Source organism: Salvelinus fontinalis, chromosome 28, assembly GCF_029448725.1.
Source record: "Salvelinus fontinalis isolate EN_2023a chromosome 28, ASM2944872v1, whole genome shotgun sequence".
NCBI lineage: Eukaryota > Metazoa > Chordata > Actinopteri > Salmoniformes > Salmonidae > Salvelinus > Salvelinus fontinalis.
The window spans coordinates 15386530-15410650 of record NC_074692.1 but is presented as its reverse complement, the minus strand read 5'-3'; the positions used below and the strand labels follow the sequence as shown (position 1 = coordinate 15410650).

At 42.9% G+C, this 24121-nt stretch overlaps 2 protein-coding genes across 2 annotated transcripts in view; both read right to left on the bottom strand.

Moving 5' to 3' along the window:
* LOC129826251 (U5 small nuclear ribonucleoprotein 200 kDa helicase-like) overlaps positions 1-15522 on the bottom strand; it is a 28194-nt gene extending 12672 nt beyond the window's left edge. The window contains exons 1-29 of the mRNA XM_055886778.1: positions 15212-15522; positions 14638-14801; positions 14355-14526; positions 13988-14180; positions 13712-13866; positions 13451-13603; positions 13273-13372; positions 13042-13178; positions 12793-12873; positions 12440-12613; positions 12170-12307; positions 11843-11998; positions 11525-11695; positions 11151-11344; positions 10900-11023; positions 8651-8800; positions 8406-8516; positions 8159-8290; positions 7828-8016; positions 4337-4534; positions 4009-4161; positions 3788-3868; positions 3267-3350; positions 1662-1768; positions 1410-1528; positions 1158-1312; positions 878-1067; positions 400-573; positions 81-241 (exon numbers count right to left, since the gene is read on the bottom strand). Of these exons, the coding sequence (XP_055742753.1) occupies positions 81-241; positions 400-573; positions 878-1067; positions 1158-1312; positions 1410-1528; positions 1662-1768; positions 3267-3350; positions 3788-3868; positions 4009-4161; positions 4337-4534; positions 7828-8016; positions 8159-8290; positions 8406-8516; positions 8651-8800; positions 10900-11023; positions 11151-11344; positions 11525-11695; positions 11843-11998; positions 12170-12307; positions 12440-12613; positions 12793-12873; positions 13042-13178; positions 13273-13372; positions 13451-13603; positions 13712-13866; positions 13988-14180; positions 14355-14526; positions 14638-14801; positions 15212-15256 (4161 nt within the window). The 5' untranslated portion in view covers positions 15257-15522. The remainder of the gene's footprint in view (positions 1-80; positions 242-399; positions 574-877; positions 1068-1157; positions 1313-1409; positions 1529-1661; positions 1769-3266; positions 3351-3787; positions 3869-4008; positions 4162-4336; positions 4535-7827; positions 8017-8158; positions 8291-8405; positions 8517-8650; positions 8801-10899; positions 11024-11150; positions 11345-11524; positions 11696-11842; positions 11999-12169; positions 12308-12439; positions 12614-12792; positions 12874-13041; positions 13179-13272; positions 13373-13450; positions 13604-13711; positions 13867-13987; positions 14181-14354; positions 14527-14637; positions 14802-15211) is intronic.
* A 1008-nt stretch (positions 15523-16530) lies between these two features.
* slc20a1a (solute carrier family 20 member 1a) lies at positions 16531-23735 on the bottom strand. The gene is made up of 11 exons (XM_055886777.1): positions 23497-23735; positions 21833-22538; positions 21549-21689; positions 21212-21297; positions 20916-21012; positions 18886-19005; positions 18538-18750; positions 17862-18342; positions 17595-17780; positions 17329-17413; positions 16531-17061 (listed from the first exon to the last, which is right to left on the bottom strand). The coding sequence occupies exons 2-11, from the start codon at positions 22182-22184 to the stop codon at positions 16906-16908; spliced, it is 1917 nt and encodes a 638-aa protein (XP_055742752.1). The 5' UTR covers positions 22185-22538; positions 23497-23735; the 3' UTR covers positions 16531-16905.
* Between the last annotated feature and the right edge of the window lie 386 nt (positions 23736-24121).

The following is a 24121-nucleotide window of genomic DNA, read 5'->3' as shown; positions in this document are numbered from 1 at the left end:
GAACCCAAAATATAACCTTGCTTTAATCCAACGTTTGTAAACGATGTAAATGTAAAAACAGTCCATATTGATAACTGTACCTGTTCAGCCAGGGCCTCCATGGGTGTGATGTAGACACATCGGCCCTCTGCGTTGTGCAGCAGCATCCTCAGGATGGCAAACTCAGCACAGATGGTCTTCCCACTGCCGGTCGGGGCTCCCACAAACACGTTGTCGTCACTGTTGTACACAGCGTTGAACACTGGAGGAAGACGGACAATACCACACAGTTTACTCCCAGTGTAAGCACCAAAAGGTATAGAGGCATGTGCCTGATCGAAGTCATTGAATGGGACACATTGGTCTTTGAGGTCAGATGGGTGCTGTTAGAAACTGTTAGCCAACATGGTGCCATCTTACCCTGCGTCTGGATGGGGTTGAAGAAGGGGAACTTGTTGTGGTAGAGGGTCTCGAAGGCGGCATTACGGAGGGCTGTCACAGGCAGGGGCTGCAGGTCCAACAGCTCAGTGGGAGGGGGGTACTTCTCTGGCAGGATCAGGTGGCGGAAAGACACCGGCAGCTGCGTCTCACAGGCTGAGAGAAGGAGAGAGAGATACATTTTCAATGGACATCCTCTAAAGTCTATATTTTCTCATACAGTTTAATTAACTACATTTTACATATTTAGCAGACACCCTTATCCAGAGCAGCTTACAGGAGCAATTAGGTTTAAGTGCCTTGCTCAAGGGCACACAGGCATTATTTTTTTTACCTAGTCAGCTTGGGGGATTTGACCCAGCGACCTTTTGGTTACTGGACCAATGCTCTAAACCACAAAAAAAACACACATATATATATATATATATATATAATATCTAGCCAGAGGATTGTCACTCACATAGCCAACGATCCGAGGCCACACGGATGAAGTACTGCGGGGGCAGGGGCTCAAACACGGGCACAAAGAAGGTGACCAGGTGCTCGTCCTGGGCGTACTTGGCCTTGAGCAGGAAGTACTCGTGGTGTAGGATGACCTCACTGTCCACATCCTCCACCAGTATCCAGAAGGCCTCCGATGAGCCATGCACCTGTATGGGCCACAGAGAGCAGTTAACGGTTTGTGTGTGTGTTACAGTAAGTGAATCCTGTTAAACTACTATAGCCACTGAACCACTGACCTTGTCATCCCACTGGAAGTCTGGTGTGATGGTGAGTTCCACCTTCAGTGTGGAACGGGTGATGGGCTGCAGGTGGACGGCCAGGTCCAGTTTGGGGAACTGGTGCACGTACTTGTGGATGGTCTTCCCCATCTTGGGCATGCGGATCAACTCACCTGAGGGACAGAAGGACTTTAACAACCGGGGATGAATCAATGAGAATGTAGTGTTAGTGGGTGCAGGTCTGAGGTGGGGCATTTGGAGCAGACTCACCAATCTCATTGTGGTTGAGGTCATAGAGGCGCTCGAAGGGGAAGTTCTTCTTCTCAATCTTCTTGATGACTTCCTCTGGGAGCTTCCTGAACTGACGCAGAGGAGACATGGACTGCCACCTGTGTAGGACGGACACATCCACACAGGGAAGAACGTCACATTTCATGTATCATCATCATGTAATTCACTAGGACTGTAGACTAACGTCTTAAATCAGTGAAAACTAGGAATAAACAGCAATGGTTAACTTACATCCTCTTGTCAATCATCTTGCAGAGGTTCATGGTCTTGTCTGTGAGCTGGGCCCATCCCCTGCTCAGGACGATCTCAAAGATTGCTCGCATCAGTCTTCCAGCACTCTGAGGAAGAACACAGTTAAAGCTAGAATCAGAAGGTGAGACAAAGTTTTCACCCAGCCTTTGTTTTGGTAAAAAAGTGAGGGATAGGCCGTGAGAAATGCCACCTTTCTCAAATTCATAGACAGAGATATGGATGCAAGGACTGACCATCCATGATTTCAAAATCATAGTTAACCATGTTGAGGATATACAGTGTTTGTTTACATTTACATCATCCTTGGGAGCAATTTTCAAACGCCTGAAGGTACCACGTTCATCTGTACAAACAATAGTAACTAAGTATAAACACCATGGGACCACGCAGCCGTCATACCGCTCAGGAAGGGGACGCATTCTGTCTCCTAGAGATGAACGTACTTTGGTGTGAAAAGTGCAAATCAATCCCAGATCTCAGCAAAGGACATTGTGAAGATGCTGGAGGAAACAGGTACAAAAGTATCAATATCCACAGTAAAACGAGTCCAATATCGACATAACCTGAAAGGCCGCTCAGCAAGGAAGAAGCCACTGCTCCAAAACCACCATAAAAAAGCCAGACTACGGTTTGCGACTGCAGATGGGGACAAAGATCGTACTTTTTGGAGAAATGTCCTCTGGTCTGATGAAACAAAAATGTAGCCATAATGACCATTGTTATGTTTGGAGGAAAAGGGGGGACGCTTGCAAGCTGAAGAACACCATCTCAACTGTGGAGCACGGGGGTGGCAGCATCATGTTGTGGGGGTGCTTTGCTGCAGGAGGGACTGGTTCACTTCACAAAATAAATGGCATCATGAGGAAGGAAAATTATGTGGATATTATGAAGCAACATCTCAAGACATCAGTCAGGAAGTTAAAGCGTGGTAGCAAATGGGTCTTCCAAATGGACAATGACCCCAAGCATACAAAGTTGTGGCAAAATGGCTTAAGGACAACAAAGTCAAGGTATTGGAGTGGCCATCAAAGCCCTGACCTCAATACCATCAAACATTTGTGGGCAGAACTGAAAAACTGTGTGTGCGAGCAAGGAGGCCTACAAACCTGACTGAGTTACACCAGCTGTGTCAGGAAGAATGGGCCAAAATTCACCAAACTTATTGTGGGAAGCTTGTGGAAGGCTTCCCGAAACATTTGACCCAGATTAAACAATTTAAAGGCAATGCTACCAAATACTAATTGAGTGTATGTAAACTTCTGACCCACTTGGGAATGTGATGAAAGAAATAAAAGCTATAGTAAATCATTCTCTCTACTATTATTCTGGCATTTCACATTCTTAGAATAAAGTGGTGATCCTAACTGACCTAAGACAATGGATTTTTACTAGGATTAAATGTCAGGAATTGTGAAAAACTGAGTTTGAATGTATTTGGCTAAGGTGTATGTAAACTTCCAACTTCAACTGTAAAATAATTACACAAAAAATGAATGTAGCAACTAAGGATTCCAGCTTTAACAGTCAGAGGCTGGTAACATACTTAAAACAACTCTCAAATCAAGCAAACAGACATGGGCTTACCTGTGTCACATAGACCATGTCAGCCATCAGAGCAAAGCCCTCCAGTTTGAGCTGAGAGATGTAAGCCTGGAGCAGCACGTTGATCTGTAATAAGAACACACACCTCCGAACTGGTTCATACCAACAGGGCTCTAGTAATACATACTGCAGTGGTGTACCATATCATTGATCAGTGTTAGACCTGGGCTCAAATATATGTGTAGTTGTATATTAAATACTCATTTTCTGTGTATTTTAGTATTTTCAAATAAGGTGGCCCGAATCAACTACTTCTATTGGATTTCCTCTAAATAGCCTACTATTTGAAATGATCTAAAAATACTTATTTCAAATACCTGGGTTAAATGCACAGGAGTGTATTTGAGTCAGTGTATTTGAGTATTTCCAAATACATTCCAGTATTCAAGCGCTTGTCTTTTCAACAACAACAAAAATGTAAAGTCTTTGAAAGTAATTGAAATACCCTAAATAGTATTTCAACCCAGGTCTGATCAGTGACAACATTGACACATGTAGTATACCTTAGCACTGGGTTCCTCAATGCTCTCCTTCACTGGAATGGGAACTCTCTCCAGAAGCTTCTGCAGCTCCAGCTTCTCTTCCTGAAATAAATCCCCACATGTGAGTATTTATGTATCTGTAGCATTTTACTAGTAACTAGTTTTGTGTAGATCCAACCAAAAGTCACCCCCAAAATGTGTAGGCTTTAGTAATTGATATAGTATCCCAGAGTGGTGCATACCTCTCTGACAGTGATGTTCCTGAACTCTGAGGAGAGGGAGAAGACGCGGAACAGCTCGATCTCACTAAGGGTGGGCTTCAGCAGCTGGTTGTAGGTCTGGATGGAGTTGTGGGTTATGTAGAAGTGACTGGCGATGCGACCCAGGTCAGTAACCTTCAGGGAGGGATGCGAAAAAGTTGCCCAAAATATAATCTATTATGCACATCAATTTGTCTCATTCATATCAATAGCATAATCTTTGCGTTCACCATCTTAAAATCTTGATGAGAGTTCACAATTGGTCATTGATCCGCCTGAACAAAAATAACATGTGTAGAGCGGTGTGTACCTGGAAGGCGCCAGTCCTCTTGTCATACTTGACCAGGCTGTTCTTGTCCAGCACGTTGGCTGCAGTGTGGATCAGGTCCATCCTGCGGCGCTCTAGCAAGGGGTCAGAGCTGCGGTCGTCATGGGAGACCCCGTACAGGGTGGGGTTACGGAGCATACGCACATACAGATAGGTGTAGCCCAGCCAGTTCACTGCATCCTGATGAGGAGACAACGAGAGAGGAGTGAGCACTAATGATTCTAGCCGACCAGTTTCTGTACAGGTAAAGTGCAGTCTCAAGAGCACACCACAGCATGTCTGTATGGTTATTTGTGGTGAGTTGTGGGTAGGGTTGTTGCGGTGACCGTATTACCGCCACATCGGCGATAATTAGACATGTATTTTTTCCCGCTACCCCTGTTTTGATACAGGTGCATGATAATTGTCCATTCTAAATCAAAACAAATTTAACACATATATTATTTTGTATATGTAAAGACCAGATTAAATCAAGAATAGTCTGATGGGTGACAATATCACGTGAAATATATATTTTCACTTGTGAATGATGCCCTGCATAAGAAACAATGCCTTTTTTTGGGGCAACTTTTTCAAATTATAGTAGCACACCTCATGTACTGTAGCCTAGCCCATAGGCCTATATGTTTTAATAAGGTTTGTATCACAACTAAAGTGGCCAAATAACTTCTTAAAATTAAGGACATTAATCTGCTTTACAAGGGGTGTAGAGCCTAACTGGCATACTTAAGAAGCAGGTGAGTTTCAAGTTTGGGGAAGATCATTTTTACCATAAAAATGCACCTTTATAATAAAAGCAGTACATGCATAATTGCATTGGCGGTCACTTTTGATAAATGCTATTTTCCGCTAATGGAATATCTGCGCTTATAGCCTACTGCCATGTGCGCATTGTTGCGCTTATAATGTGAAAAAGCCTAATTTATTAACATTTTAAGCTAAATCTTCTGATCTGTTGCAACAGCCACATCGCGTAAAAAAGTTTTTAATGCTAGTGGTTGTATTCATTTGGGATCTATCACATCCCACAACTGTCCCAGACTGTGTTTGGAATATTTATTTCTCGCACAGAATAGGTTGACTTTTGTACTATGTTAATTTCTCATCAATTCACAGCCTACTTCGCCAAACGGGTGATGATTTAGCACTGTCGTTGCACCAAACCTAACCATAAACATCAATGCCTTTCTTTAAAATCAATACACAAGTATATATTTTTTTAACCTGCATATTTAGTTAATATTGCCTGCTAACATGAATTTCTTATAATTAGGGAAATTGTGTCACTTCTCCTGCGTTCCGTGCAAGCAGTCAGGGTATATGCAGCAGTTTGGGCCGCCCGGCTCGTTGCGAACTGTGTGAAGTCCATTTATTCCTAACAAAGACCGTAATTAATTTGCCAGAATTGTACATAATTATGACATAACATTGAAGGTTGTACAATGTAACAGCAATATTTAGACTTAGGGATGCTACCCGTTAGATAAAATACGGAATGGTTCCGTATTTCACTGAAAGAAGAAACGTTTTGTTTTCTAAATGATAGTTTCCGGATTCGACCATATCAATGACCAAAGGCTCGTATTTCTGTGTGTTATGTTATAATTAAGTCTGACTGAGCGATGGTAGGCAGCAGCAGGCTCGTAAGCATACATTCAAACAGCACTTTCGTGCGTTTGCCAGCAGCTCTTTGCAATGCTTCAAGCATTGAGCTGTTTATGACTTCAAGCCTATCAACTCCCGAGATTAGGCTGGTGTAACCGATGTGAAATGGCTAGCTAGTTAGCGGGGTGCACGCTAATAGCGTTTCAATCGGTGACGTCACTCGCTCTGAGACTTGGAGTAGTTGTTCCCCTTGCTCTGCAAGGGCCGCGGCTTTTGTGGAGCGATGGGTAACGATGCTTCGAGGGTGGCTGTTGTCGATGTGTTCCTGGTTCGAGCCCAGGTAGGGGCGAGCAGAGGGACAGAAGCTATACTGTTACACTAGCAATACTAAACTGCCTATAAGAAAATCCAATAGTCAAAGGTATATGAAATACAAATGGTATAGAGATAAATAGTCCTATAATTCCTATAATAACTATAACCTAAAACTTCTTACCTGGGAATATTGAAGACTCATGTTAAAAGGAACCACCAGCTTTCATATGTTCTCATGTTCTGAGCAAGGAACTTAAAACTTAGCTTTTTTACATGGTACATATTGCACTTTTACTTTCTTCTCCAACACTTTGTTTTTGCATTATTTAAACCAAATTGAACATGTTTCATTATTTATTTGAGGCTAAATTGATTTTATTGATGTATTATATTAAGGTAAAAGAAAAGTGTTCATTCAGTATTGTTGTAATTGTCATTATTACAAAACATTTTTTAAATAATCTTTTTCAAGATATTTTTTAATTGGCCAATAATCGGTATCGGCGTTGAAAAATCCCAATCGGTCGACCTCTACTATGCAGGATAGTAGATTGACATAAGGTTGGTGCTTTTGCTGTTCGTTAGGCCTCATGTTGGCATAGAAAAGTGAATGTGGGCAGTTCTTCCAATATCTTCAATATGCACCTCGGAATTGGATAAGGACGCGACAGATGCGTCCCCAATGTGTCCGTCTTCATTTATAGCCTGTGAGAAAGACCCAATCACGTGATGGAGCGCACAGCACTCAGGGAGAAGGGCACAACGGCCACAAGGCATGGATTTTTTTAGGATGCATTACGGCCACACAAATGGGATGCCGCTGTGAAATTATAGGCATTATCAAGTGCTTGTCAAATTGTGAATGAGAGACTATTGGAGTGTGTACAGTCTGCACAAAAAAAAACAAAGCAGAGCTCATGCCTTTCAAGCAACTTTTTTCAAATCATCATTTAGAGTCACATCACAGCCTTACAATGTATTACACATCTAAACATATGGCCCAACGTTTCTAGAACAACTAAAGTTACATGAATAACTCTAAGCATATAGGAGTACCTATTTCTTTGTTAGCCGCTCGACACAATAACCGCATGTGCGCACTCCCTCAAAATATCATTTTTTATTTCATTCAGTTTTGTTCAATTGTTTTCTTCATAATATAAAATAATGCCACGGAATTCTAGGCAAATCTTGTCTGCTAAATGAACTAGTGTAGTCCACATCCATTTGGCATAGCATGATCAGGACCTAACATAAGGAAACTCTATGCTATTCTGTTCTTCTGTAATAGACTACATTTTCATCATATCATGCTTCTTTAGACATGTCTAAAATAAATAATTGATTTATTGTGAAGGTGTAGGCTATATTACATGGATTCATCAGTGGTTTGTAGGCCTTGTGTGGAAGCCAGGAGATGCTAAATGTGTTTGTTAATTTGCGGCCAATTACCGTGAGACCGACAGTTATTTGCTTGACAATTACCGACTGATGAAACTTTGTGACCGACACAGCCCTGGTTGTGGGGGGGTGAACCCCAGTTATACGCTCACCTTAGCATTCTGCACATTGCCCAGTACTATCTCAGCGTTGAGCATATCTGGCAGCTTGGACACCATCTGGCTCTCGATGGGCAGCTGCTGGTTGAGCAGAGACAGGTAGTACTGCAGCTCTCCGTGGGATGTGATCAGGATGCCCTCTCCCTTGGTGTCGTACTGAGGACGCCCAGCTCGACCAAGCATCTGAACACAGAGAGGTATCATTCAAACTCACAAACACGGCCAGAGTTTGAGGATTATTTAGCTAACAAATTACACTGTGCTACAATGAAGTCTAGCCCTGTGTATGTATCTCAGTCATCTAATCCAGCCAATGCAGACAAACCTGTAGAATGTCCAGGGCTCCCAGCTCTGTCCATCGGCCTTTCTCTGGGCTGTACACCTGGGTGCCTTTGATGATGACAGTATGAGCAGGCAGATTCACACCCCAGGCCAATGTGGCTGTGGACACCAGCACCTGAAACAGACAGACAAAGCATTTTCAGTGGGACAGGTCTAGTGACATTGTAACAATAACTCTGACTGTATAGGAGCAAGGGAAAGAGGTTAGTAGAGATTTAGAAGAGACTAACCTGGATGTGGCGATCAGCAAAGAGATCTTCTACCAAGGTACGGTCCACTCTGGTCATACCAGCATGATGGATGGCAAAACCGTAAGGCAGCAAGTCCTTAAGCTCAAGGTTCTGGTGGATGAAAAAAATGTATGTACTGTTTAGAGAATTTTTATTTTACTTTTATAATCAGATTGTAAGATTTGGTTTTCAATGAAGTGCATAGATTGACAGCTAAAATCAGTCTCCAGGTCAGATGAGCTCACCTTGCACTGCTCTGCCTCAGTCCTGAGGACCTCGGTGGAGGCTGAGCCCTCCCTCAGGAACAGCCCCAGAGTGTCCTTCTCCAGACACATGTCCCTGATGGCCCGGGCCGTCTTCCCAGTCTCCTTCCTGGAGTGGACAAACACCAGCACCTGACAAACACAAGTTAGCACAAGGATACTAGATTGTGGAACTCTCTGTTGCTCTTCCTCTGATAAACAGACATTGGGATTTTCTAGAGCTCATGTTTTGTTTTGGTCGCAATGTGGAGTCAGATGATGGTTACAGAGCACGACTCAATTGGCCCAGCGTTGTCCGGGTTAGGGGAGGGTTTGGCCAAAGGGGGCTTTACTTGGCTCATCGTGCTCTAGCGACTCCTTGTGGTGGGCCGTGCGCCTGCAGGCTGACCCTGGTTGTCAGTTGAACAATGTTTCCTCCAACACGGCTGGCTTCTGGGTTAAGCGGGCGGGTGTTAAGAACAAGGATGCAAACTGGTGAGGGCCCAAAAAGGTGACACTTTTTTTGCACTGAAACATGTAAAAGAAATCCATCCTGGTGAAATGCAGGTTAACGAATTAAACAAAGAATATGATCTAAATGATCCGTCTCGGTGTGTAAAATAAAAAGTGGTTAATGTGAAACTAACTCACAGCTAAACAAATGTAAAGAAAGCAATCCAATGTTATTTGTTGCCTAGACTTCACTGCAAATGACACTCAAGCCTTGAGAAAAAAACAATACATTAATATTGCAGTTAGTCATGACAGCCTTTATAATAGAACGTTTGTGACCACACACTTCTAAATATTACACTTGGGGAAAAAACATCTTAAGTAGAAATAGAATGAAACAAACAGGCATTCTATTTTTGCTCTAAGGCTACATGTGTGCAAAAATAAAGTTCACTGAGTAAAAAATGTAATAATCCCCCCTCACTCATACACGTGTTAGTCAAGTTCAACCCAACAAAAGCAATATCTTTGGCCTACACTGCATTTTACACTTTGCCTGTGTACATCTGTTCTACAATGTGCCAGCACAGCATGATACCCTTTGTTGGCATAATTGATTTCTTTCAGGCAGAGTACACCTGGCATAACCCTTTTTATCCACTGTATTGAAAAAGTGAGAAAGTGTGTGGTGTTCCTTTCACCTAGTGGCATCCAGTTTAAGCCAGGCCCAGCTCCAGCTACACTTGTTTAACAAGCAGCATCTAATTTTTCATCTAATTCTCTCATTCTGAAAATTAACCACATACTGTAAAGGGAAAACATTAATTCACAGATTGTAGTTAGTTAGCTAGTTAACATGTCACACAGATTGCCAGGGTCCAGTAAGCAACTAACACATAACTTGAGGAACGGCAAGGAGTCGTATAACATTACCAGTTAATATTATAGTGAATTGGTTAGGTTACTAATGTTAGCTCATCTGATGTAGTGTTAGTTAGCTAACGTTAGCTGTCTAACTTTATTAGTCTGCTAATTTTCACACATATGAACTCAATTATTTGATCAGTAAAGTTGGCTAATGTTGCTCAACATTTCTCTGGCTAGCAAACGGATAATTTGATCCAGCTAGCAAGATACTTAACAATGCTAACAATACTTGTTCCACCACACTTTCTCCCTCACCTCAAACGTTCCAAATGCCAGTTGTTTTTCAGTTACAGCTCATGAAGTACGCTTCATCCCCTTCTCACCCCCGTCTCCGTGGTCAGGCTTCTCACCTACCTTAGTTATCGTTCAGGTTACGCGCTGCTGTAAGTTAACTGGTAAACTGCCTTTCAACTCTCCTGCTGTCTTTCCAGAGCGTGCGCTGATGCTGTAACTAGCCAATCTCTTCAGTCGCGTGCTGCATTCTTTTATGTGAACAACTGGCTGAGCCTTGGATACAGCCAGTATTGCTCCAAACGCGCATCACTAGTTCACATACAGCCAGTGGTCATCCAAAGCCCCCCCCCACCCCCCACACAAAAAAACGTTTCTCATCGGATCTACACGAATCACACAGGTCACCTATTTTGGATTCAAAACGGCAAATTTCGCAGAAAGGTGACTTTGTATCCCTGTAAGAAGTGTGGTTTGGCGGGTCATGTTGTTTCGGAGGACACATGACTCGACCTTCACCTCCCGAGCCCGTTGGGGAGTTGCAGCGATAAGACAAGATCGAAATTGGGGAGAAAAGGGGGTATAAAAAAAACACAAAGAATTTAATAAAATAAAAGAACACGAGACTGAGCTGTCCTCACCTGGTTCTTCCCAGCATGCTCCATGATCTTCTCATAGACAATCTCATTCATGATCTGGAATCGCTTGATGGCCTTCTTCTCAGTGATGCCCACATACGTCTGCTCCAGAGGCACTGGGCGGAAACTACCGGACAGAAAAAACTGTTAGCCTTATGCTGACAATGCAACCACTCACACGATAAAACCTGTTAAACTGAAGTGGGATTATGAGTGTGGGAGAGATTGTCCCTCCATCCAGAACCCTGGCTGACCTGTTGTCAAAGTAGAAGAGTCCCTTAGCGGGGTCCACACGCAGGCAGGTGGCCACGTCCTCGTAGTTTGGCAGGGTGGCACTGAGACCCAGCAGACGCACGTCCTCCTGGGTCAGCTCCACGTTGCGGATGGTCCTGGCCACCAGAGACTCTAGGACTGGCCCGCGGTCGTCATGCAGCAGATGGATCTCATCCTGACCATAAGACACACTCCGTTACATACAGTACTTACACCCAATGAGGTTAGAACTAGTTTGAAAAATAATGTAAAAGAATGTAAATGCTTGGGAAATGTAATAATGGGATGTTTGACTAAACATGAAGGATTATGCATGAGGTCCACAAGAGGGCCGTTTGAGAGTGTCTGTACTTACAATGATGATGAGGCGCACTAGCTGGGTGTAGGTGCGCTCGCCTCCTTTGCGCGTGATTATGTCCCATTTCTCTGGGGTGCAGACGATGACCTGGGTGGCATTGATCTCCTCTTTACACAGCTGGTGGTCTCCAGTCAGCTCAGACACTGTGATGCCGTAACTAGCCAGACGCTGGGATGGAGGGAGACAAGCAAAACTGATCAAACAGGACATTATGCCATATGATTAATTATACAAACACAGCTTTCTTGGCAATTCATATCCTTGACAGCATTGAACACTGAGTTCTGACCCCATTGAAAGGACAACAAGTCTCACCTTACTAAAGTTCCCCACCATCTCCTGTACCAGCGAGCGCATCGGAGCAACGTAGATGATCTTGAAGTCGTCCAAGTTGATGGTTCCGTCCAGGTTGATGTGCTTGCCGATCTCCCTCAGCATTGCCATCAGGGCCACGTTGGTCTTGCCTGCCCCCTGGAGGCACCCAGGGGAAAAGACAGAGGGAGACCATACATAGTGATAAGTTAGAAAACATAAGAGAGTTTGAAGGCACTTTCGAAACATATGCAACATGACAGCGTGCTGAGCAGAGAGCAGTGTGTTGTGGGGAGAAGTATTATAATTGACCGTGGTTTATTTACTAACCGTAGGAGCGCACACAAGCAGGTTCTCGTCGGTCTCCATAGCAGTCTTGAACAGCTTGCTCTGGATGCGGTTCAGGGTTTTGAATCCTTCGAAACCTGCCTGGGCATACTTGGGAAGCTTCTCAATGGCCACCAGCACCTAATAACACAGTTAATAAATTAAGAGGCTTGGCAGAAAGTTCTTGAAAACAAGACCATTCACTTGCTAGAAGCCTCAGTACTGACTACAGCAAAAAATAAAACATTCACAGGCGCGCACACAAACACACACCTCATCGTCAGCGAAGGGCTTGGGCTTGAGGGCAGGAACGTGCACCTCCTCGTAGCCTTTGCGCTGCTTGCGGAAGGACCCGTCTGGTAGCTGGCACCTCTTGTTGGCCATGAAGTGGCTTCCCTGGGTGAAGGCCAGGTCCTCCAGGTCCAGCAGTTGTTTAGGGGCCATGGACTGAGAGGGAGGGTAAATGATTCCAAGTTAGTATTTAGCATCAATGTATTCATATTAAATACGTGTGGAATTGCAACATGTGTGTCATGTTTGCAATGTATGTGCAAATCGTCTGTGTGCTACACAGTGGGTAGACGGGCTATATTAGTGTGTGCATTAATCATGGTTCTCCTCCTCACCTCTCCGTGGTCGATGTCCATAGACTCCAAGTCATTGTCCACACGAGACTTCCTCACTCTCTCCCTGCGAGATCGCTCCTCCTAAAGACATGGAACACCAGCCATTGTTTGAGACAAAGGGAACTAACATGAAATGTTAAGGCGATCATTTGTTTATTTATTTCAGTCTGTTCCAATATGTTTATATTACACAGTATAGAAACAATGATTTATCCAGTGATTAATGCAACAATGAAGATGGCATCTTACCCTAATAATATCCTCCTTCTCAGTCTCCTGCAGCTGGTAAAGAACTTTGGACAAGTCTGGATCTGCCTCCATCTTTCCTATAATCTTCTCCTTCTCTGCTTCGCTCTGAGCACTTGCCAACATGGTACAGTACTGGACTGTGAAGGAGGAGATAAATTGATTATGAGTGACCTTTCAAATTTGGCAACGCAGGCTGTGATGTTCGCCATTGTGGAAATGACAGGTACTCACTCATCCGCCGATGCTGCCGAAGGATTTTGATGAAGTCGAAAGTGTTGAATCCCAACAGTAAGACCAGCTGGTTCTCACATTCTCTGTCATCACTGGCCGTCTGTGGAATACAGAAACACAGAGTCAGTCAGAGACCAAGGCATCCGCACAGACACACAAAAACAAATAAAACACACACCTTGAGGATCTCCAGAACCTCATCTGCTTTCTTCTGAGAGATGATGGCATCGTCATAGAAACGGCTGAGCTGACGCTGGAGCCAGAAGGCATCAATGTCACGAGGGTGCAGCTCCTTCTTCTTGGCTGTCATCACATCACCTGTCACACCAAGCTACAGGGGAACATGGAGACGCATTTCATTAGTGCAATGGTTAAAAAATACATTGTAGTTTAGTATGAACACTGATGTGTGTGTTGTCATGTAAACGAGGGGTCTTACGTTGGCTGTCAGGGTGCAGCCCAAGTCTGCTTCCTCTCCTTCACTCTCGTCATCTGAGCCATCATCTCGCACCTCCCCAAACTGGTCCTCATCACCCTCCTCCTCATCAGATTCAAACTGGACATTCACCCCATATGTTTCGTCAATGTTGTCATCTGTGTGTTGAAACATTGATTCATTTGAAGTGAGTGCATAATACTAGCCTGAAATAAAGGCATGTTCCAGTTGAGTGAACATAATGTAAACATTCCTTCATCACTGTGTTCATTTCCTTACCCATGTTCTGCAGCTCCTTGTCACCCCCGTAGTCACTGATCTTCTTGCCCAGGTTGACAAGCACGTGGTAGCGTGTGTCATCTGCGGGCCCTAGTAGCTGCTCCACTTCACGCCGTCTCTCCTTGTCCCTCATCTTGTCATTCTTCAGCACAGCCAGCACCTCGTCAGCTGCTCCACAAAGGATGTCTCTTGGCTGCGGAGACACAGACACACATCACAGGCATATTCAAGTCATCAATTGATTTGAATAGAACGTTGTTAATTCCACCAGTATATATTGTCTGCAGTGTTCTTCAATCTTTTCAAATCAGTGACTCTTGAGACAGACACATAATTGCACAAGTGCCTTATTGGTTGTTTCTCTGACCTGATCTCCCAGGGCAGCTTGGATGAAGCTGAGAAGGACCTCGTAGGTCTCCCTAGTCTCCTTGGTCTTAGGCTTGTACACAATGCCCACCATCTCATCAATGCCTTCTGACAGGAGTGTGAAGCCCTTCATCTTGTTCATGTCGTGCCCGTCCTCATCTCTCTTCCTCCTCCTGCACAGATTAAAAGACAATAGTGGAAGGAAGAGTCATATGTGGGTTAGTTAGTCAAGAAGTGACTCAGACATGCACCAAGAAAGACAATTTAGAGGCACTTGTAGTTACTTTGCCCGTTTCTCTCCTTGCATTGAAGGTTTGGTCCTCTGGGACTTGTCACCCATCTTGGTTCCCACCAACTTTCCCACCAGGGACAGCACCTCTCCCGTGGGCTCATCGCGCCTTGTGCGGTCAATGAGCGAACGGTCCGCTTGTAAGACCAAGTTGGAGTTCTATTATTGGAAAAGAGACAAAAGATAAAAGGAGTAACTGTAATGCAATGTAAACTTCCCTACACCAAGTTATTCTTATGTTGGCTGGTTATACAGTTACTGATGCACAAAAACAACTTATTTTGAGGAATTCGTGTTTCCCAACATTGGACAATCAACTGTCTAGCTAGCAGACTAACGTTGGTTCGCTAACTTGTCTCGCTAGCTAGCAACTGGTCGTGCAAACACGGCTGGTTAGTAACCCGTAACTTTAGTCAGTTTTGGTTGTTAAAGTTAAGAGGCTGTGTCCAGCTACTCTAACTAAAGTTATATACTGCGAACTAGCTACATAGGCGCAACAAAACAATAGCCTGAGTGAACATATTTCCAAATAGTTCTCGTTAGCTAACTTAGTTCAATTTCATACTCACCGCTTTGTATTCATACTGCAAGCTACGCGCAGTAACATCTGCCATTTTTGAATGAACGTAATAGCACTTTTGTTGTTCAACACTGGAAAAACGATGGCTAGTTTGCGGAGCAGCCCGCTAAATTTGGCTAGCTCCACAGCCAATGTTGGTGTGCTTTAGATCAATAAATACAGATAAGCAGAAATTCTCTGTATCTATAGATATATGTATATATACACTTAGCGATACGCGATGTACTTTTTGTAAATAAAAGCGTTGGCCATACGTCCCGACAAACACGATGTAACAACAAGAGTCGTTACTTCCGCTTCCGTCCGTGTTATAGGTCAAATTCGACGCTACATTTTCTTCTACAATGCCCTCTATCGACTCGTTGAAGCATCACCGCTCCAGCCAACTTTTATTATTGCAATGATTTGGTTTTCTAGAATCTGAACTCTATTAAAAAGTGGGTTTAGCCTCCCCATATGTTAGTGCTGCGTCTGCTAAGAAATGATTTATTTTATTGCACATGCGGTATTGCACTCGCCCCACGAACTCACTCAACACTGTGTCCCTGGTCCATATCCCAGACTGTTCATCCTCAACCAGCACTGACTGTATTATTAGCCAGACTGGGCTTTGGTGGCAATTATATAATTGCAAGAGATCATATAGGTTTGTGAATACTGCCCAGCAAAGGCATAGCTAATAATTGGGCTGCTGAGCCATTCTTAAAAAAATTGGTAATGAAATTGCCTGCAGTTGCTCAATTCACTTTGTGATTGTACATACTGCAATATAATAATATAGTTGTAGTGTATAGTCTAATCTCTATTGCACAGCCTATTTCATAGTCAACAAAATGATGTATTGCATTTTAAATCTATATGTAGGCTAGTGTGTGTATCATCTCCTAGATCTTTTCCATCACTAAATACTTACATACCTGTGCGGCAGATCACCTCAGTCCTACTCACGGTCAAATTAGCTGGACACACACACAATAGCCTACATATAGATTTAAAATACTGTCCAGTGGTATCCACTATTTCATTATGATCCTCTAGATGTTTATCACCCAAGTGCCGCACATAGCATAAATGTTTGTAATCTGGCAACCTTGATTAAGTGAATGAAAGACTAGAATAATCTACATTTTATGAGGATTACAATGTCTCTGTATTGTATGTGCCTATGCAAATCATGACAGAGGTTATTGTTTCTATTATTTCTTCAAACTAAATATAAATTGACTATTTAAAAGGAATTGTCTACGTTTTTACTGCATTGTATTTTCTTGCTGGTAAGTGTCCTGACATTAGAACCCCAACAACAAATGGGTTAGTAATGTCATTTTATTTTGAATCAAATTTTTTATTAGAAACACCATTGGAGGGACACCTCCTAGATCTTCTGTAAACTAGACATTTTACAATTTTTCAAACAATTCATTACATGATAGATAGATTATCAACATTACATAGTAATCAACTTCAATGATGCTGAATACTGTGCAGTAAACACATGTGTATAAAGAAACAAAGAAACAGAGTCAGGACTTGATATGTACAGATAACATAAACATGCTGAAACACACATTTTTCAACACAGTTTTAAACTATGGTCAGTGAGAAAACAACAGTATCCCCGGCTGCAGTGTAGTAGACCCTCGTCAGGGGTGAAGGCAATGTCATCCCAGGTCCATTTGAACCTCACAGGATAACATAGGTGAAGAGAGCCATGATGGCAGCACTGATGAGCCCAGAGATGGGGACGGTTACAAACCAGGCGATGAAGATGTTCCTGAAGAGACGCCAGTCAACAGCCTTCCTGGAGCGCAGCCATCCAACAGCAACCACAGAGCCCACCTGAGTGAGCATAATAGAAACAACTTTACTCAACACTATGCACAGGTTCACACTGGTTTCTACCGGCTCACACTGGTCAATGAATGAATGAATGAATAAATGAATGAATTATTACTTATTAACATGTCATGCGACTCCTCCGTTATGTTGTTTTAAAACACACATTTTCCAAAATATTTTCTAACAGTGATTTAGCACTATAGACAGTTTCTTGTTGTTAGGCTAAGAAATTGGACAGACTCATCTATACATTTAAAGTTGAATTACCTTGCAGTGAGTTGTGCTAACAGGGAGACCAATATTGGAGGCCACTACCACTGTGAGCGCTGAGGACAGTTCAATGCTAAATCCACTGGAGGAAGCAAATAAGATTCACAAGAGATTATACAGTATACTGTGTAATACGATACAAGAGTACAATGAATGATATTCATACCGAATAAACATTGGGAGTTTGAACAATGTGATATGTTGTTGTATTGGCCCACAGACTTACGTAAAACACAGATATTCAGTTTGAGTGCATGGCATACCTGGAGGGGGTGATTGGGGTGAGGTCCTTGCCCATGGTCTGGATCACTCTGCGTCCCCACACCCAGAGCCCAGCAGTGATGCCCACTCCTCCATACAACAGCAGCCAGATAGGTGTGGGGGCATTGGACACCACAGAGCCACTCTCAAACACCAGCCACAGGGCCACCAGAGGACCAATCGCATTACTGAGAGAGAATAACAGCCTATAATCAGCCTATGATAATTCACAGAGTAATTATTTCTCTATATTCTCTATCCTAGCATACCTGACATCATTTCCTCCATGGGCGAAAGAGCCGAAACAAGCAGTGAGGATCTGGAGGAACCGGAAGAGATGCGTGACCTCTGGCCGGTCCACCTCCAGCTCATCCTCCTCTTGGAGTATGTCCTGGCCAGCCTCCAGTGTCAGCCCCACAGCCCCTGCCTCCTCCTTAGCCACTGTGCCACCATCTGCTACTGCCGAGCAGTAGCTGTTGTAGCTGTCCAGCCGCGATCTCCTCCGCTGATCTGCTAGCTCTCCCTCCTTGTATCTGGGGTCCCCATGGATGCCATAGATGGCCAGGGTGTAGGAGGTGTAGCTGTTGTTCCGCCGTATGGGCCGTCCATCGTCGTCACCAATGCAGTCACCCACCTTAGCTAGGTGAAGCTTGTGCAGCAGGTCTTTGTAGAGCCCTGAATCCTTGTGTACAGTGTGAGCCTGACCACTGTGTGGGTCTGTGATGGTCATGGGGCCCATGCCATTAATACCTAAGAGGGATAACAAGCAACAATACATTCAGTTCAAACAATACAGATGAGTGTACAAATACTATAATACTTACTTTAGTAATGTAATAATATTATAATACTTTATCTATATAAAATGTATACATTTACAAATAATGTATTGTGCCCTAATTAAAATGGTCACTAGCCACTTGCAACAAAGTAAGGGGATCTCACCGCTGCTAGCGCCTAAGTCTTTGGTGTCCATGTTGCTGTCCAGATCAGCCTCCTCCGAACCTCCAATCTTAAAGGCTGCCCTTTTCTCATAGGCTGGTGGTGTCTGGGGAACAGAGTCACAAGGTTGAATTGTGGAGGGATGCTCCTGTAGGGCAGGTTTGGAAGGGGTCTTCTCCATCAGTGGAGTCATACAGGGGCTGGAGGCAACTTTACCTGGTTGACAAAAAGGCAGAAAGGGAGCAATCAGGATTATCTTCATATCAGTCAATTCCCTTTAAATCAACACAAGTTTGAAGTCCAGTATTTATTTTTTGCAAATGAAAGAAAAAGTACAGCAATGCCACTTACGCCTGATCTTCTTTTTGAGCCGTGGACAGACGAAGAACCACACGACCAGGCCTGTGACGAGGGCGCAGCCTAGCGATATGAGCAGTGTTACCCACCATGGCATTTTGTTGAACCCCAGCACTATGTACACGACAAGGGAACAAAGAACAGAATGCTCAGAGGACGCTTTCACTAAAACATGTACCCTCCACATAATCCAAGGTCATCATACACAGCACCTGCCATGGGAATGTCAACATTTCCCACTGTATTTTATCACAATCATAGCAACAAAATTCTGCACAAAACATCGAACATATCTCAGTTTACATTCATAGTTGGGTTAGATGCCTTTTCTAAAATTAGAAATTGTACATAACTCAGTAATTAAATAGAACGTGACCTTTTCATTTAAGTTATGCCAGTGTCCAGTACACTATTGAGTGTACTATTGCATGTGCCTTCAAAGTCCTTTTTGATAATCACTAGGATGGTACAAACCAAATGACCCCTCTTGCTGTCCTTTCTTGGTAATTTCTATGCCCCTGCTTACTTCATGATCACATGAGATGGGAGACACGTGGTAGAATTTCTTGAGAAATGTTTAACTTTCAGCTAAGCTGTTTGTGTACGTCCTCAGAGATTAGCAGTATCAGACAGAGGACATGCTCTGCACAACAGATAATGGGAGTCAGACAGGCGCTGTGGCATAGTGATTATGTGATTTAGGGTCACTTTAAAATAGGCCAGTGCATTACTATGTACCAATCACTAGTAATTGTTTTTACTTTTTTGTTTCCTACTTATTAACATATGTTTATACTATATGGTTAGTAACACCATTTTCATCAAATACTTACCTGTTTAATCCGGTAGAGAATGAAATGTAACAGACTAATGTATGGCTAACTAGTAAATGTAATTAAGAGATGCTCTTTCAAAGTGTCTCATAGTGGTATATGAAGCAAAAGAAGATGTCTAGCTCTGCCTATTTTAATGAAGACTTGACAGAAGTAAAAGAGAGGGAGCCAAACACCAGAGACGAACAATAAAAATATACAGGATGTCAAATGCTGTAATGTAGTGACATTGAATCTCCTACTGCCATAGATACAGCAAGACGCTCCCAAGAGAACACTTCTTATCTTCTCAATCAGGGTTCTCCCCACCCTGTTCCTGGAGAGCTACCCTCCTGTAGGTTTTCGCTCCAACCCCAGTTGTAACTAACCTGATTCAGCTTATCAACCAGCTAATTATAAGGTGCGCTAGATTAAGGTAGGAGTGAAAACCTACAGGACGGTAGCTCTCCAGGAACAGGGTAGGAGAGCCCTGCTCTCAATGATACTACATCCAATTGTGTGGTTCTGATTACGTGTGTCTGTTGGAATGAGTGAGATTATCAGCATCAGTTGTGATACTGTGAGTGTCTGAGAAACAGAAAAAGTGGGCAAGTGTATGTGAAAAGAGTATGTGGGCAAGCATTAAAATGAGTGTGGTAAAAATGATTATCCTGCTAAATGAGCAATACCATACAAAATAGCCTATATATTGCTGTCTATGTGTGCTGAATGTGTGCTGTGTGCAGGGGTTATGGTGTGTATTAATCCATGACATACACCGGCCTGCAGCCTTCAGTGAAGGGCCCAGGCCAGTTGACTTCTTGAAAAGTTCAGCCCTGCAAGTAAAACACAAAGGAGTGGAAATGTCCCATTTAATATCCATTTTTCTCTCAGTGGCTCAGTCAACTTGAAAATAAAATAATTTCCAAAACACAGTATAAGAAATGTCATTGCAGAGGTTCTGACAGTGGCATGCTTGCTTTTCTAAGATTCAGGTAGTTAAATATGCTGAATGACAAAACATAGGAGTGAAATATTTACAGATGTCATCAAAGCAGACTTCTTGGTGCCTCCAGTGACACTTTAATAAGGCATCAAGCGTGCTCCAGGGGTGTCAATGGTCCCTGCATTAGTGCTGTGAGAGAGCGTTTTGAGAGGATGAAGTAGGTGGTGTGTATGTGTGCATTGTGACAGAGTGTGTATTGTACTCACAGGGGGCTCCAGTGAACATGATGGAGAACAGGTTGATGGCCATGGTGATAGCATAGAAGACAGGGAGAGCTCTCAGGCCGTTGGGAACAGGGTCCTCCTGAGGAAGACAGGATGGGTAAGGTCTGACTCGGAGTACATAGCTAAGGATCTCTTCTTAAATATCACTGTTATTTCATATATTCCTCAGATACTTCCCATGTTGTGTTGAAACAGTCATTTCATACTACTACATTCACTCCCCAAGGGAAAGTTGAAGCACTATAAACAATAGTGAATTACAGGTTTATCCATCTTACCTTATTCAGGATGAATTTACGAACAAAATAGAAGAGAACTGCTGACATGATGCCTGACAGCAGAGGTGAGAGGAACCAAGATGCCACTACAGAGAGAAAATAGGGGTATTTTAAAAGAGAATCCTTTCAATGCATATTTCAATGAGTCTCTGACTAACACTATTCGTCACTTTCCTTAACACAGACATATACGATGCATTATGATACAGATATAACACATTGTAAGACTTGTCATAAGCAATGCATACATGTCACCCTTTTAATAGTCTTGTCATCTCACAATTATAATTTCTGAGCAAGTCCCTATTGCAGAATATCTCCACAGTCATTTAAATACCAATGCGTAGTAGCTCCATCCATTTGACCCCGTGATGACCTTTGGCTACCATGGAGAAACCAAGTGTCGCACCCACAATACAGTGGGTTCCAGATATAGGGAGCTTCAAAAATGAAGCGGTCAGTTGCCACACAGCAGAACCTGTAGAACACAAGGATGAACAAAATCCTAATTGGTTGCCCTTTTCAAAAGGATATCAACAAATGCCATTGAGACCTTTCAAATCAATATAGCATGCAAGGAGTTTCGGAACTCCTAACAGTGACCATCATATAAGCACTCACCAAACATGGCACTGATGGAGCCTGCCATCAGCACGTGTTCGGAGCCATTGTACATGTTCACGTCGATGATGCCCTTGCGGATGGTCTCGCTGACTTTGGCCCCCAGCAGCATGGAGCCCACGGTCTCAAAGATAGTGGCCAGGATGCAGGCCTGCCGTAAGGTGACCACGCCAGAGCCCACCGCCGTGCCAAATGAGTTGGCCACATCATTAGCCCCCACAGAGAAGGCCAGGATGAAGGCAATGACAAAGCCCAGGATCAGTAGCCACAGGTAGCCTGACATATCGCTTGAATAGGCCGCGGTAGCTAAAGTGGTGGCTGCTGCGAGAGATGCTATAGTGGTAGACTCCATTGCAAAACAACGTGTGTGTTTGAATCTCAAAACTAAATTCTAAATATTAGGATAGTTTCAAAATGACTTAATAATTATTTCCGAGATTATATGATTAATAAATAATGAGGTATATTGCTTCTTTGGAATTCAATAAATAAATGTTTCAGGTACCCTGCCTCAAATCAAAGAATATAGCTATTTTCTTACTCCTTTCCGAGCTCTGTTCAATAAGCGGCTAATGGGAAGGGTAAAACAATATTTGTTATCTAAGTATACAAAGTTGGTTTGAGAGTTTTCTTAGACACTGCGATGATATGCAAAGGACATCCATTGTGTGGTAGCCTCAGCAGGTGGTTGATGATATACAATGTTCTGCAAAAAAACAACCAAAAAGATTCATCCACCACACTGAATTAGAAAATATAAAGCATTGTTTAATTTCAGCATTGAACACTAATTACATACTTGAAGTGACAAAAACATATTAGACCAGGAGTTAACAGACAGGACCAAAACAGTCACTATGGATCAGCAGTGTTACAGCATGTCTGCTGACAGATCAAAGTCAATATGGATACAACTTGGATGGGGTCAAATTAATGACCATTGTATGTGTGAAAAAAAAGCAGACAGAACTACTGTTTTGTAATTTTTGACATTTGATAGTAATCCATTCTCTCCACCATGCTCACTGGCCCAGTCTCTGTCTAGCTGACCTATTGACTTTAACATTAGTGAACTGTCTGGGCTTCTTTTACAGTGGCCTTTAATTTGTGAACTGAGAGCACATCCAAGAATTGGTGGGTTAACCATGATGTGAATCATTACCCTAAGGAGTCTATGTTTTGTACTGTAATTTGAGAGATGGTACTTTAGAAATCATGTATGATGGCTCAAATTTAATTTAAATCGCTGAAATAATACAGTATAAAAGTAGTCTTTCTGTAGGCCTTCACAAGTTGTCAGTGAACATACACTAACATAAAAGTAACATACTTATATAATAAATGAGCACAAAAGTAGATTTCAAGCACTTCAAGAGCAGTGTTATTTGATTTAGTGAGGCCTTATCCATGAATGCTACATAAAGTTATTATAGACTAACACAGTAAAAGTGGTCTTATGCAATAGGCCGACTAGGCAACCAGAAAATTCTGTATCTTGCATAACCTGCAATGAATAACTGCCTGGTTAGGCTGCTTCACGTGTGCTTTATACTAAAACCAGTTATGAAATTAAAACAAGTGGAACATAAAACCATCTTAGAGTAGAAGCCTTTTAATTGTCCAATTCTGAAAACCATAAGAGAAACAAGTTGCTTGAAACTCACCAATAATGTGTTAAAAAAGTGTCTCTCCGAAGGCTGGCGCTCCACTGTTCCTGTTGCAATAAGTAGGTGACATTGAAAAGACTGCGCGTAGCCTGTGTGTCTAGGAAGCAAGCATCCGCAGTATCCTGTCACTTGTCCACTTGTAGGCTAAACAGTCATCCGAGGAGAGGTCTATATCAAGTGGCGCTGCCAGTGTTGTTATATGTTAAATTGCTTGTTGGCTTATATTTGTTCGGCAATGGGTGGAGAGTAACCTAACGGCTCATGCGCACGCACGTTCAGTTCTAATCATAAGACCGTAGCCGCCAGAGGCAAAGCTTAATAGCCTGTTTACAGGAAACATCAATTGCAGCTCTTTTAGCAAAAGGCACACCTTTTTCAGATAACTAGACCATTTTCTTCAAGGCGTTGTGTATCATCTAAATTAGGCCTATTACTTAATTGTTTGATAATCAAAAATAAAGTTTCAAAGCATGTTCTACATCGTTTTTAGTGATGCTGCTCTCATGAGCACTACAACTCATGGGATGCAGAAAGTAAATATCATGGCCCATCTTCCAGTGTATGCGCATGTGTTTATGATTAGTGCTGCAAAATCAACCAATTTCGATGCATGTTGCTTTCT